This window comes from Hippichthys cyanospilos, chromosome 20 (assembly GCF_059441005.1).
Source record: "Hippichthys cyanospilos isolate Australia breed blue-spotted pipefish chromosome 20, RoL_Hcya_1.0, whole genome shotgun sequence".
Taxonomy (NCBI): Eukaryota; Metazoa; Chordata; class Actinopteri; order Syngnathiformes; family Syngnathidae; genus Hippichthys; species Hippichthys cyanospilos.
In genome coordinates, this window is record NC_142388.1 from 6259715 (window position 1) to 6274131 (window position 14417).

The following is a 14417-nucleotide window of genomic DNA, read 5'->3' on the forward strand; positions in this document are numbered from 1 at the left end:
CCCTCTTTTTGGCGTCGCGCCTAACCCTCTACCTCCAAAAAAAGTCACTTTTCAGGAGACCACCTAAAAAGGCATGTTTGTTCGATCATTAACATGTTAAAAAAAAAAAACAAATATTTCCACAAGTTAGACGAGTCAATTTGTAAAAATGGGCAAACCAGTAAAATAGATTTTTGGATTTCGGAAATAAACTTACCGCATTGGTTTTTTTATGAAATATGTGGGCCAAAAATGAGGAATCAATCTTCAGCATAGACAAAAAGGGCAATTCTAAAGTCTTAACACTGTATTGTGGCCATTACAGGGGGCGGCCATTTTGACACTTGCTGTCCACCAAAAACTACACGACAGGTCCTCATGTAAACAACCAATCGCGGCTCAATTTGTGATGTCACATGACCAAAATCAGGAAACGGATGTCATTTTCAGTTCACATTAAGTGGCAAAACGTCTGCCGGATGAAATAGTGAAATTCTTTTCTCCAAATGTAGTAAATAAATAAAGTGTTTGTGCTAGGACTCAAAGGGAATACAAATGAATAAATTATTTATCCATCCGTCCATTATCTTGACCGCCTATCCTCACAAGGGTCACAAGCCCATCCCAGCTGTTTTTGGGCATTGGGCCATTAACTCAACCTTAAAGACAAATTTTTACGTGTTTTAATGAGTCCCATGAACTGATATTTTTTCCAATATTTTTCAAATGTTTGGCTGAAGGAGGGTCTAAAACTGGCAGATTTATTAAAAATTTAGCACTTCAGTAATTGATTACTTTAGTCCTAAAAATACAATTACTTAAGTGATAATGTACCCAAGTAATTGATTAGGGACTAAATACAACTGTAATCAATATCTTAGATGCGCATGTATTAATCGATCTAATCTATCAAGTACTAGAGTAATAGATTACTTTATGTACCCGAGACACAATACATTAATACACAATTATTCAGTTCTTTTGGATTTATTACCTATTAATATAACTAAGTTAATCGATTACTGTATTGTATAAAGTAAATGCTTACTTTTACACTTTAGTACAACCCATTCTTAGACACACCCTTAGCAAAACACTTAAAATTAAGAAAAAGGTATAAATAAGCAGGTGCAAGTGTATAGATGCTTAAAAAAACAATATATACACAAGAATATATCTAAAATATGTATAACTGAATGAGATAAAAGCCAACACACATCCACATGCAAACATAAACACACACAACACACTTGATGAGATATCATTAAATATGAATACAGAATCCCTGTGTCAATGTTTTTATTTTTTACCCAGACGGATGAGCTCAGCACAAGTGGCTTTTGCTATTTTACAACCAATACAGATATAAGACCACTCCCCCTTTTTCCACTATCCATTCCTCAACTGGTACTGTAGGTAACCATGGAGACTGGCTCCATATTCCACCTCCTCCAACGGTCGTTCCTCACTTCCTGATTGTCTTTGGCTCACTGCATCCAACCCTCCCCCCGCTTTTTTTCCCCCCATCGGCATGTCACTTCCTTCCTCCCCCACAGCCCCTCTCATGGTCATACAATATTTGACAAGGCCGACACAGAACGGTGACTGAACTGACACGTGTATAACAAGGTTTGTAAGGAGAGACAATGTACAAAGACATCATTATCAACATTTTTTTTTTTTCTAAATCACATTCACCCTGCCTTTACCGTCATCGCTATAATGTAAATAGTTCCCTTCTAAATGTTGCATGAAATAGAATGAACAGCAGGCAGAAAAATGTATCACTAATGTACAGCTGACAATGACAATCTACTCTAAATAAATAATTTTACTGAATAGTCCCTCTGGTATTTAAAAACGAACTTCATTCATGTCCTAATGTGATATTAATGTGCAAATTCTCTTGCATTGCACGCTGAAACACAATCTTTTCATGTTATTCATTTCCATTCTATTTTTTTTTATCAATAAAGGTAAACTGCATGGAACCTTCATGAATATGAACATTTGGGTGAAGCCTCAAAGCATGTGGAAAAAAGTGGGTCAATTAGGTGCTCCGATTGGGATCAACAAACTGCACATGATTAAAGGGATGGAAATATCATATTACCATAGTGTAGAATCGATTTCGTTGGTGCTTTTTTAATAAACACTTTGAAATTAAAAATTACAATGCCAGAAAATTCCATGTGTTTTTTCCAATAAAAATCATTCACTGCCAGCCCAGTTAAATTTTTTTTGACATCTATAGTCATCAATGGTGCTGAATGAGTAAAAATAATAATAATAATAGTTTTTGAAACAATGACCTACAATTTATCTTGGAAAACACATTAGTGATGCAAAATAACCAGTAGATGACATCAATGCTTAATTTTAGATATGAGACAGAAAACAATATCTTGTGGCTCTTAAAAATGTCTAAATACTCTAAAATGGCTGGCAGTTTATAAATTAAAATTAATTTTAAGGCATTTTTATCTTTAAACTCACACAGTGACTTTCTTGACTGACCCACGACACAACAGGTGAATATTTTTCTACAGTGAAATAAAAAAAGACATATGACCATTACTTCTTTGCCGGAATGCATAATGACATTTCATTTTCAATCTTAAAGACACAAATACATTAAATACTTACACTGGTATCATATACAGAATAGAAGCCACTTTGGTGACACGCAAATGTCCTTTTGATAAGCTTGTAAGGTCCTTCAGATTTCTGCAACCAGAGGTTTTGTTGTATGTCCCAGCACCAAATTTTGCAGCAAAATAAAAAACCATAACACACGCTGCTAAAACCTCTGCGTTTCACTGCGCTGATGCGGCCATAGCAGCCGTGCAAGACGAAAGAGAAATATTAGAAGAGGAAGAAGTGAGAGACTTTTGGCTTTGACACCTGCAAAATAAAAAAAATACATGAATGAAATGGTTTTTAATACCAGCGTATGTCAAATAAATGACTCAAAAACTGAATCACAGGTTAACAAGATTATACAGGAACAATAAGATTAAAGGCTACTGAGAGTGATGGGGGTGGCTAATCCTGAATAATTCCATTTAGATACATTACGTCAAACCATTGACACTCGCCAGATAAAACCTGGGGAGTAAAAACGCATCTTTCCATTCAAGGCTAATGCATTACATGAACTTAAGTGCATATTATTCGATCACACACTCATGGCAGATGATGCCAGTTCAAGGGCGGCCACCTCTGGGAACTGGAACCTTAAATGTCATTCCCATCAACTGTAATATATATATTTATATATATATATATATATTGTCCTTACCAAGATGGAGATTTATGAACACCTTTATCGTTAGTTGGAGAGCTGTCCAGGGAAGAGCTTTGGTATAGTTCTGCATCCTTCAAGCGAGCCAGTGAGGCGGTGTTTGGAGGGCTCTTGTCTAGCTCCAGAAACATGATGTTCTCAGCCTGAAAGTTAGAAAGTTATCATTTTGTTAGCTTTTAGACAGGCATATGTGCCATGATTTTTTGCCTTAAAATTATTATTCAGAGGTACACATCTCTTACCCTGAATCTGTAATTCGCCCCCATCGTTATGGCGACCCTGGCATATTGGCTGATTGGTCTTTTATACCCTACTGCCGATGTCGGTCTTTTCTTCATCTGCAGGGGTTTGCTGAATAGAAGAAGTAGAGACAGAAATGAGAAATCAATGAGGAATAACTCATGTTACATCTTCATGCGATGTCATTGGATCTATTTAAAAGACTGACGTCTCAGCAGGAACCAGAGGCTGGAATTTCCACTGATCCTCTTCAGGGTCAAAAGTCATTCTGCTCATGATCTTATTCTTCTCCTCTGGAGGGATGAAGTTCTCGATAATCAAATACCTGAATGACAAATGAATGTGCTCAAAAACTCATTCACTACCAGTGAGCGCTATAGACATCAAAGTCCTTTTTTTTTTCCCTTACTTGAACTTGAGCTCTCTGGTAAGCTCGTGCTGTGTTTGCTCCAGCTCCTGACGGCTCTTCACATGCTCATCATTTACATCCTGGATCTCGGCTTTGATGCACTGGAGCTTTGCATACAACTAACAGAAAAAAAACTTAAGGACCTTGTGATGGCACGAACATTCCAAATGTCAAAAAGTCATTTTATTGCTCTGAAATTAGGTGTGAGGCGTTTACCTTTTTGAGTTTCTTAGTTTTGGCCTCAACCTCTTGCTGCAGAGAAGTAAACGTTTCCCGTAGCTCCAGCGTCTCGTCGTCCTGGACCATCATCTGCTGCTGCATTTCCCTCTCGTTGCGTGACTGGAAGCATTTGGAGAAAAACAAAGGTGAAAATCTGCAGCCATCTAGTACTTTCTATAAAGACACACACCTGCTCGGCAATCTCCTGCCTTCTCATCTCCAGCATTTTCTGCTGCTCATTGGTGTGATCTATGATGTTCTTTCCACCAACCAGCAGCTTGCTCTCCATTGCCTGGAATAGAGAAACAAGAGCCTGCAGTCAATGCTCAATGCAGTTTTAGCATAGGGTTGGCAACCCCTCTCAAAAAACATTATGCTGCAGTACTCGCCAAAAAGTTCTGTTAAAAATAACCCAAATAGTGGTCAAAAAATCACCGACCCAAAATTGGGTTGCCTTGAGCGTTTTTCACTCAACAGAAACGGGTAACCCACTAAACAGCTGAAAAATGGCGTTGTCATTCATTTGAACCAACTTTATGGGGAACATATTGTGAAAAGATGACTTTTAGAATGCCGCGTATACAAATAGTTACAAAGACGTTATGTTTATTGGGCTTATGCAAACCAATGCAGCGTTGGTGAGGCAAATGGAAGTGGGCAGCTCAAACTGCCCCATGATGACACTACAGTTACAACAAGCTGAACAGTGCTCAAGCGTGATGAATTAAACATCGACAAGGCGCATCAATAAAAATCTCATTAATTTTGTTTCAGGGCTGATATGTGGACTGTAAAGTCAGTTGCACATCGGGGGAGAGAGTTATTTCTCATCTCTATATCATCTGAATATCAAGTCCAAATATCAATGTACCATATTTTCTGCACTATAATGCTAAGAGCCTTTAATTTTCTCAAAAACTGACAGTGCAATTTATAATCCAGTACGCCTTATACAGCGCATAAACTGAGTTTTCATTTTTAGTGGACAAAAAAAAATAAAAAAATACCATCATCGCTATGTAAATTCTTTCATTTTTACCTGTCTTTAAGTTAAAAAAAAAACAGCAATATTTTTTAAGGTTTTTGGTTGCAATTGGTTTAAAAAATGAAATTAATATTTTATTGATTCATAATTACATTATTTTAAACATTAATCTATTTTTTTTGAATGACTTATCTTGCCTTATTGCCTTTAGCGCAGTTTCTTCTAGTGGATACTTAACGTAACCCCAGCCACTATTGTAGCTCCTATTCTATGCGCCTTATAATGCAATGCGTCTTTTGTATGAAAACATATACAAAAAAAATAGTCCATTCATTGAAGGTGCACCTTATTATCTGATGCGCCTAGAGCAAAAGATACAGAATTAAGTTATTTTTTTTATTTGGTTTATATTTATATTTTTTCAAATAGTTTAATCTTGTTACATAAATTAAACACAATTTAACACTTGAAACACACTTTTGAAACGCTGTAACTGTATTTACACACAGAAACAATAAAAATATCAACATACTGTATTATAGCATCTGTGTGTTACATATGTGTCCTTAGGAGGCGTGGCCGGGTGGGAGTGGTTAGCAGGGGCGGAGGGACGGCCATGGCCACACGCCTGGCCGACCCCACACTTTTTTTCAGCCATTTTCACCTGGGTGCGGTATTTTTAGACTCATTTATATTTGGATACAAGTTATTTGTAGTAGCTGCATCTTAATGAGCAAAAATGCAATTGAACCGAAAGTAAACTGGTCAGTACAGAACATTTCATAAGTCATTGATTATCATACCATGCACATTCATGGTGCCATTAAATAGAAAGCAAATACATTTCTATAGTGTAATCTAGTCAGGATTTCAGTTACTTATGACATTTTGCATTGTGCCCATTCCAATAAAAAGGACAAAGGTTTTTTTGGGGAAAAAAAAAAAGACAGAAAAGGGACTGTAAAGATGTGAAGGCCACATTCTTGCCTCAGGAAAACAATCAAGTGTGTGTTTAAATTGTAAGCAGCCTATACATTCTGTGGACTTGCACATACCACTGCGCTGCAGTCCGCTTAATTACACGAGCGGACGGAAAACACACAAACACTTGTGCAACGGGTACAGTAGAGTCCTTCAGAGAGAAAGCGGCAAGGCTTTTACAGAAAGCCTCTTTGTTTAGGGAACTGCCTTTGTCTTCTGTCTATGCATGTGTGTGTGTGTGTTTGTTTCCACCTCTGTGAGGACAAACAAAATTTTAAAACCAACAGGGGGGGGCACGTGCACTAGAGGGACCAGCCAACTTAAGTTAGCAGTTAGAGAGCTTCTTTCAAAACTTGCAAAAGGGATACAGTATATTGAAACAGTGCTGTGTTGTTACTGTATAGTCATCATGTTATGGGTATATGTTTAAAAAAAAAAATGTGCGCATGTATTGCTGTCCTTTGTGTTCTGTCAAATTCATTCTGGTCCACTAATGGGCTGACTCATGTAAGGGGGTTTCTCTCGTGCATGTTCCTTTCTCCTGATAGGCTGGTTATTGTTATAGAGCAGGGTACTGTACATGCAGACTTTAGACATGCAGTTTCGAATAACTGCTTGGGGATTTTCTATAATGGCTGGATGGAAGATGGGTAATGGATAAATAATAATCAGTTTCTGAGACATTCTCTTTAGGCTAGACCCTAGTTACGTATGGAAAATAAACAGCTTCCTTCTGATATGTAACTGTGTAGGAAATAGAAGTTTTATTTTATCTTATTTTATTCAATGATTCTTTTACATACCACTGCTTACTACTAATGGTAAAACATCAAGAATTATTGCTTTTTTGGATACAGGTAACACTCAGGGTACATTAAGGCAAGTGAATTTTAACAGGGTTTTTCTTTTCAAATTAAGAGCAAACTAAGTGAAACATGAAGTAACTTATTACATAGTTGTTTTAAAGTCACCCGTTTGCAAAGGGTTGTATGCTTTTCTTTTGTCAAGTTTTATATGGTTGCACATTGTTATTCATGAGAATTTCCCATCAGAAAAAACAGACATAAAACAAATGACGATGATACGTGATTTATCTATTGGGAGTTGCACCTAGAAGATACCACACTACAACTGTCATTCCAAATTTGGGAAAATTCAAGATACGGATGGCACAGCACTGTTTTAAGTCTTTTCCTTCTAAATGCATCCCTCATTCAAAATGCGTGCCTCACTAAGATCACAGCAAGTGTGCTTCACAGCAAGCGTGCTGCAGTGTTTTATAATGGTGTCCTCTTGAATTCCTTTTATCCTTGGACTGATCAACTTCCTGATGGGAAAATGAAGAAGAGTGGGAAGAGTTTCGTATTGAGCTGCTGGGTCCTTTGAATTAGACGGCCAATCCTGGCAAAGCCAGGGCCCGCAGGGAGCGACGGAGCTATAAATACAACGTGACGACAACAGGTCTTGCATGTGCAAAAGAAAGGCAGAGACAAAAGGGAGGGTTGAAAGGTCTTCACCTCTTTCCGCTATCTTACCTTTTTCAAAACTAGGAATTTTTGCTTGGCAAAATTCAAGTGGATGTAATGCCGTCAATTTTTTAGCTACTTCCATGTATTGAATATCATTTTAAGGGAAATTAGGTATGGAATTAGAATATATCAATATCACGTTTTCATTTTTTTAGACATAAACCTGATTTTGTAGAAATGCATAAGTGTACTGTGAACCCTTCACATTCTTTGTAGTCTCACCGAGAGCTGCGGTTATATTAAGTCTAATTAAAGTGAAGCCTGTAGCTGCCCAAACATGATAACACTTAGAGCTTACACTTGAAATTTCAATTTATTACAAAAGAAAGCTTGGTAAGAGATTTACAAGGCTTTTTTTTGAGGACAGTTTAGACAGAATAAAATGCAAACTTTTGTGTTGAATTTATATCTACAATAATTTAATGCAAACATTTTGCTCTGTTCTAAGTGTAAATTCTACTTTTTAAATGTCACTCTATTTAGTGCGGGACCAAAAATTGTATAGTCTTTTAAGAGTCAAATGTACTTTATAATGTTTAGTTTTCATTGAAGTTCATTCAACCAGTTATTTCAATTAATGGAGAATATTTCTGTTTTTCTTTTAAATGAGTGGCTTCACTGATTTTCCATTAGCTCTACAAGCACTCCCAAATTCATATGACTTGTACACATCCAGACACGCACTCCATCAATATTTCAGTGAGGTCTTCACTGCTGAAAGAGAGAGAGCGGGGATGGAATGTTATCGTTCATATGCAAACACACACACACACAAGCAACCATCTTTTCCTTCACTGATGAAAGAGGAAGGTGGAAAAAAGCAAAACAGGAAACAGTCAATCTACTCCTAAAAGAATGTACATATTGTGTACATGTGGACCTGAGTTGAGGTCCGTTACTGGAAAAAAGTGTGTGTGTATATTTTTGATGCTGAAAACATTTCCTACATGGCGATTGGGATTGTTGTTTAGCGATTAGCTAAACTTCACATGACGAGACGTGAGCTGCTGTGAATGACAATAGAAAGGATGTCCCAAACAATTGGCTGGTCAACAATGTCGCTACAGGCCAAATAATGCTCCTCCTATTCTAAAGTCAGCTCTTTCTGCATAATTCCTAAATCGCACGAATACTGCTCCTTGTCTGAGAAGTTTCAAGCTCTTGAATGCCAGATACTTTGCAGTGAGAACTGAAAACATGTTGAAGACAAGGAAGCTCTTCATAGCAACTGTAAGTGAGAATGTCAACAAAAGTATCTCGCAAATGCCTCACAGCCATCAGGACAAAGATACAAGAAACCCGACAAAGGACGATGATACGGTTTTGACCTAGAATAGTGACTCTAATAGTCCTAAGGCTATGCAAGTGGAGGCTTCATGTTCTCTTAACTGACAGCTTCCATCCATCCACCCAGTTTCTACTAGGCCTGGTTCAGCGACACAAATGAAATTTATCCCAGTTGAAGAAACTTTGATCACTATTCATCTTGGGTTGCTTCAGTGCTCACGCAAGTCTGAATTTGAACTTGATTTTAAGGCAGAAATTTAGAAAAGACAACCAAACCGTGGAAAAATCATGATCATTACTGAGCGTAATCAGGAGTCAGCAGACATGAATGGAACTAAGTCGGCGGAACTATTGCTAATTCATTGTGATTATTATGGCATGTTTCTTTCTTGCTCGACATTGCATCACGCTCCAAATTAGAACAAATGGGATATGGAAAAACTAACTATATATTCAATATTGTCTCCAGCTATTTTCAGAACAGAAAATAATATGTCTGTTTGCTCAAAATCAGTTTTAACGCTTTGAAGGCGAACAAAAATGGTGTTAGCAAGAAATGAGAGGCTGTAAAATTGTGAATACACGAGCCGACCTGTCAACCTGCAAGATGTACATTTGTGCCTGGTTGCATACGCGCTGAAACAGCTGAAGCGCTGCATGTTGCAGCTCAGCCATCTGACAGCACCCTGGAGAAACACCAAATGACCCAAAACAACCTCAAAAGGAAGCTCCTGACCTATTTTACTCTTGAATTTGTTGTGCTGTTGTGTTGAGAAAAGATGGGGCAAAATTGCGTTTCAATTTGATTTTATCTGTAATTGGCTATTTTTAGATTCACATGATTCCTGGCCAGGGCCATCCCTCTGTCAGGCCGACTAATTGCCTGATAGCGAGTGGGTGGAGAAATAAAGGATGACTGAGATGTTATTTGTTTGTGAGCAGTGCAGTAAAAATGAAGAAATACTGCTTTCACATCAATTTTTGATTACTATAGTTGTCAATGGTAGAGAATGAGTTAATGCAGTGGTTTTCAATTTTTTTTTCGATTATTTATCCCTTGTAAACTTTTTTTTTTTTTTTTTAGCAAAGTACCCCCTAATCATCCCCAAATCATTTTTGGATGAAAAAAATAAGACTCAAAGAGAATATATGGCATCTTTAGGTACATTTTATGTAGTCCAGAGGATAGTGTAATATTATGTTTTTTATGTCTTAAAGACATACAGGGGAAGTCAACCCTAAACGTTTTTTCCCAATGTTTTATTCAGCTGTACTTGTCCAAACACAGCATGCACACGGTACGTCACATGACTCTTGATTGTTTGTTACCTGAGCCCTGAGCAACTGTGATGTCATTGTCAAATGTGATTTAATGATTCTTAATGCTGTAAAGTGTTACACTTTTTAATGCTATGACAGGAAAAGTTTGCTTTTCAAATTAAGAGTGGATTAATTAGAATGTGAAGCAACTTATTGCGAAATATTGTTATAGTATTTTCAAAATGTCTTTAAAAATGTGTTTTTGTTTTGTAACAGGGGAAGTCAACCCGAAGGTTTTTTTTTTTTAATATGTTGTATGCATCCCCAGTAGTCTAAGGACAGTATTCTGATTACTACTACATTTGTGGACTATTAATTAAGCATTTCTGTCTTTTCACTAGTCTGCAGATTGCAGCATATGAGTAATCTACATATTACTTAGCAACCAATAATAATATATGTGATTTGTATACAGATTGAAGAAAATCTTCACGTTTTTGTATGTCGAGAGAAACAACAACCTTTGTTTGCGTGTTTTGAGTGACACTGATGCAAGAACAGGAAATACTTGACCTCAATCATCTCCCTCAAGGCAAGGGAGAAATTTGCTGATCTCCGTGGCATCACTCAGCAGCCACCCAGTCAGCATCAAACATGAGAACTTGCAGTGTGCAGCGAGATCGCGCAAAATTTGATACGGTTCAGCAGTATAAGCCACACAGTGATATGAAGGACAACGTGACGGAATGGAATATGAGAGGCCTGGTGTAGACATCGAGCAGTCAGTGTGTGTTTGTGTGTGTGTGTGTGTGTGTGTGTGTGTGTGTGTGTGTGTGTGTGTGTGTGTGTGTGTGTGTGTGTGAGTGGGGGAGGCAGGCAAAGTAATTAACACGTATGTTTAATCCAAAATTTATACCTATACTTATTTAGAGTATATTTTTTCAAATGTGTAAAAATGGCTTTAAAAAAGCATTAAATATTGAAAATTGAGGTATACATTAGATCTACACATTTGCTGTTGTTTGTTTGGTGAACATCCTCCTGGTGGCTAGCAAACCCCGCCCTACCCAAAAAAACTGCACATTAGCTGCACTGGACTATAAGCTGCAGGGCTCAAATCATGAGAAAAAAAGTTGTGACTTATAGTCCGGAAAATATTGTAATTAAGTACTAAATTAAGTGATTATTTTGTATAGTTAAGAACTAACTAAGGTAATAGATTAAAGTAGAGTAGGTACTGAAGTGCTAAAGTACTCTATTACTGTAGGTACTAAGGTAATCCAATTCTTCAGCAATCATTACCTTAAGTAATCCATTACTTTCATAATTGATTCCTTTAATACAAGCCATTTTTAGATCCTCATTTGTCAAACACTTGAAAAACATGGAAAAAATGGAATGCCTTGGCTCTTAAAAAACGTAAAAACACGTCTTTGGGATTCAATGATTTAAATGTGTATTGGGCATGAAAAATGAAAAAGAATAATACTGTCTAGTCCTAGAAGCACTACTCAGTATCTCAGCAAAACGACAGCAAATGTGTGCATGAAACAGAGCAATAATGAAGCTGTGACTCACTCTTTGATTACTGGTTGGGAGGTGACTGACATTTAAATATCTATTGTATGACCACACACTTCCCGTCAGGATATATTTACAAACAGATTGTGGAGAGAGACCAGCAAACATATAACTAAGAAATATCGTATAGGATGTCAAAATGGGTGTGAAACGTAGACGCTAATCCAAACATAGAATTTATAAGGTTAAAATCGCATTTCTGAAATTTGAAATAGGAAACAGAATACAATTGTTTTGAGCTCGAGTGATCACATGGTGATCACATGGTGTTTGCAAAGTGAACCATAATTGGTTGTTAATTGGGCAACATTTTAAACATCTGTCACTGTTATTGATTAGTAATTTCTTAGCATCCATAGTGATTGAATGTTTTTTTTTTTTTTTAATGGTATGAAGTTGGTATCTCTGTGATGTGATGGTAAAAAAAACGGGAATCAAACCAGAAAGCTCCGCCACCAATGGTGCAAAGGCCGACTTCAAAATAAAAGCTTTCTCATACGGCTATTACTTTGACATACATGTATTATTTGGTGTTTATTTTGTTTCATTTTGAGTTGAATTTCGAATGAACATTGAAAAATCATTTTTCGGTTGCTGATAATTTAATGCATTCCCATACCAAAAGATCAATACATTCGATACTCCCACATGATATTAACCCCTTTGCTGCCAGCCCAGGTAAAATTGACTTTTGACCTATATTAATGCCCATTTAAATGAAATCTTTGACATCTATTTCCATCAATGGGAGCGAATGCGTTGAAGATTCAGATCCTCACCTTGTACTTTGCAGTCAGTTGCTCTGTGGCTTCCTGCTCCTTTCGAAGATCCCCCATCATCCTCTCTTTTTCGCCAAGAAGCCTCTGCTTCTCATCAGCCAGGAGTGATCGATCTCCTCTGATGGCCTCCTTCTCCCTCTCCAGACGCTGCTCTTCTTGCTTCACATACTCTTCAGCGTCCTTTTCCACCTCTTCCTCTTCACAGTCAGAGTCATCCTCCTGATCCGGATCCGAGCCCTCGTCGCCCAGCCGCTCTTTCTTCTGCTTGCTCCTCCACTTCCTGTGGTTGAGCTGGGCCCTTAGCCGAGCGATCTCTCTCTGGAATTCTCGGAGAAGAGCATCTTTCGGGTCCTCGTTGACCCGAGGTTGGTTCTGGATGTTCTTGGCTCGGTTGGCGTAGCGAAGAGTGGTGAGGGTTTCGTCGTAGTGTTGAGGGGCGGGGCCTAAAGTGGCCACCATGACCGTCTTGGCGTTACCACCCAGGGAGTCCTGCAAAAGGCGGGTCAGCTTTGAGTCCCGGTACGGCACGTGGCCACTGCGGCCATCCGCCAGTGCGGATATCACGTTCCCGAGTGCAGATAGAGAAAGGTTGATCTTCGCCGCTTCCTTCAGGCGTTCCCCTTGGACGCCTGTCTTGGTTTGCCGCTCGCTGCCGGCCAAATCCACCAGGTTGAGGCGCCCAACCCGGATGTGCTTTCTCCCATCCGGACCAGGCTGCCCACACTCTACGGTGATCAAAAATAACGCATGGGACCTGGACGAATACTCGTTCATGTCGGTGGCCGCAACTGCCCTCGCTTGGTTCCCCACGTTCATCACCTCCTCTATCTCCTTGATACTCTTGCAGACACAAGAAGTGAGGTCCGGAACGTAGACTCCGGTTTCCGGACTCTCTCTAAGCTCCAGTCCTCGGGCGTTGGCGTGGTTGGGATCCAGGAGATCCCGGATCTCCTCACGGTAGATCTCCAGGTAGGACGCCCGTACCAGGTACTGCTTATCAGAGTGCGAGCGGGAGATGTGCGTAAAGATATGATCAAAAGAGTTGGGTATCACACCCCGTTTCTCTGGGTCCAACCATATCCCTTGCATGGTGTACGTCTTCCCTGTTCCGGTCTGCCCGTAAGCAAATATGGTACCGTTGAATCCGGCTAGCACAGAATCTATTAGAGGCCTAACGCTCTCGTCGTACAGATCTCGTTGTTTGGAATTTGCATCGTAAACGGCATCAAATGTAAACGTTTTCTGGGGTTCGCTGTGCGACGCCCTAGGATTCCTGAGGATCACCTGTCCGAGTCGCAGGTCCATTTGCACGATGCCACCAGAAGGGCCATTGGATTCCTCTTTTCGGTTCAAGGGTCGACATCGAACGACCACCTTAACGGACTCGCTGCTCTTATTCTTAGACATAGTTGACGTTTTGCTGGTCCCAGTCATACAAATGACAGTAAATATAAATACAAAAAAAAAAAAACCTTCCTTAGCTAATAGCTTTGTATCACCATAGATTTTTTTTTCTTCTCATTAATAAAACATTTAGCACGACTTCATTATCATTTCCTTACTGGAAAAAAAAGCATAGCTGCGTATTTAATGGTCCAAATGAGAACATGCCATCCTAATGTCTCACTTGCCCTGTCTGTCTGTTAAATTAGCATAAATGGTATCAGCTCTCACGCGCTTGCTCGACGCTCCATCCTCGAAACCAAAAACAGCCCAGTGTCAAAGAGAAAAAAAAAGACTGATATTTCGCTCATGTCGTCTTTTCCACACCCAATGGATCCACATCCTTCAGTCCTCGGCTCAAAGATGCTCCGACCGGCGCGCGGGTGTGGATCTCCGAGAGACAGAACCCCCTACCGCACAT

General features: G+C 38.9%; 1 protein-coding gene across 1 annotated transcript; it reads right to left on the reverse strand.

Moving 5' to 3' along the window:
- Window positions 1–1514: 1514 nt before the first annotated feature.
- Window positions 1515–14417, reverse strand: kif3ca (kinesin family member 3Ca). Its single transcript, XM_088403020.1, has 8 exons — window positions 12554–14417; window positions 4342–4443; window positions 4149–4271; window positions 3933–4051; window positions 3732–3848; window positions 3526–3634; window positions 3281–3426; window positions 1515–2883 (listed from the first exon to the last, which is right to left on the reverse strand). The coding sequence occupies exons 1-8, from the start codon at window positions 13985–13987 to the stop codon at window positions 2796–2798; spliced, it is 2238 nt and encodes a 745-aa protein (XP_088259146.1). The 5' UTR covers window positions 13988–14417; the 3' UTR covers window positions 1515–2795.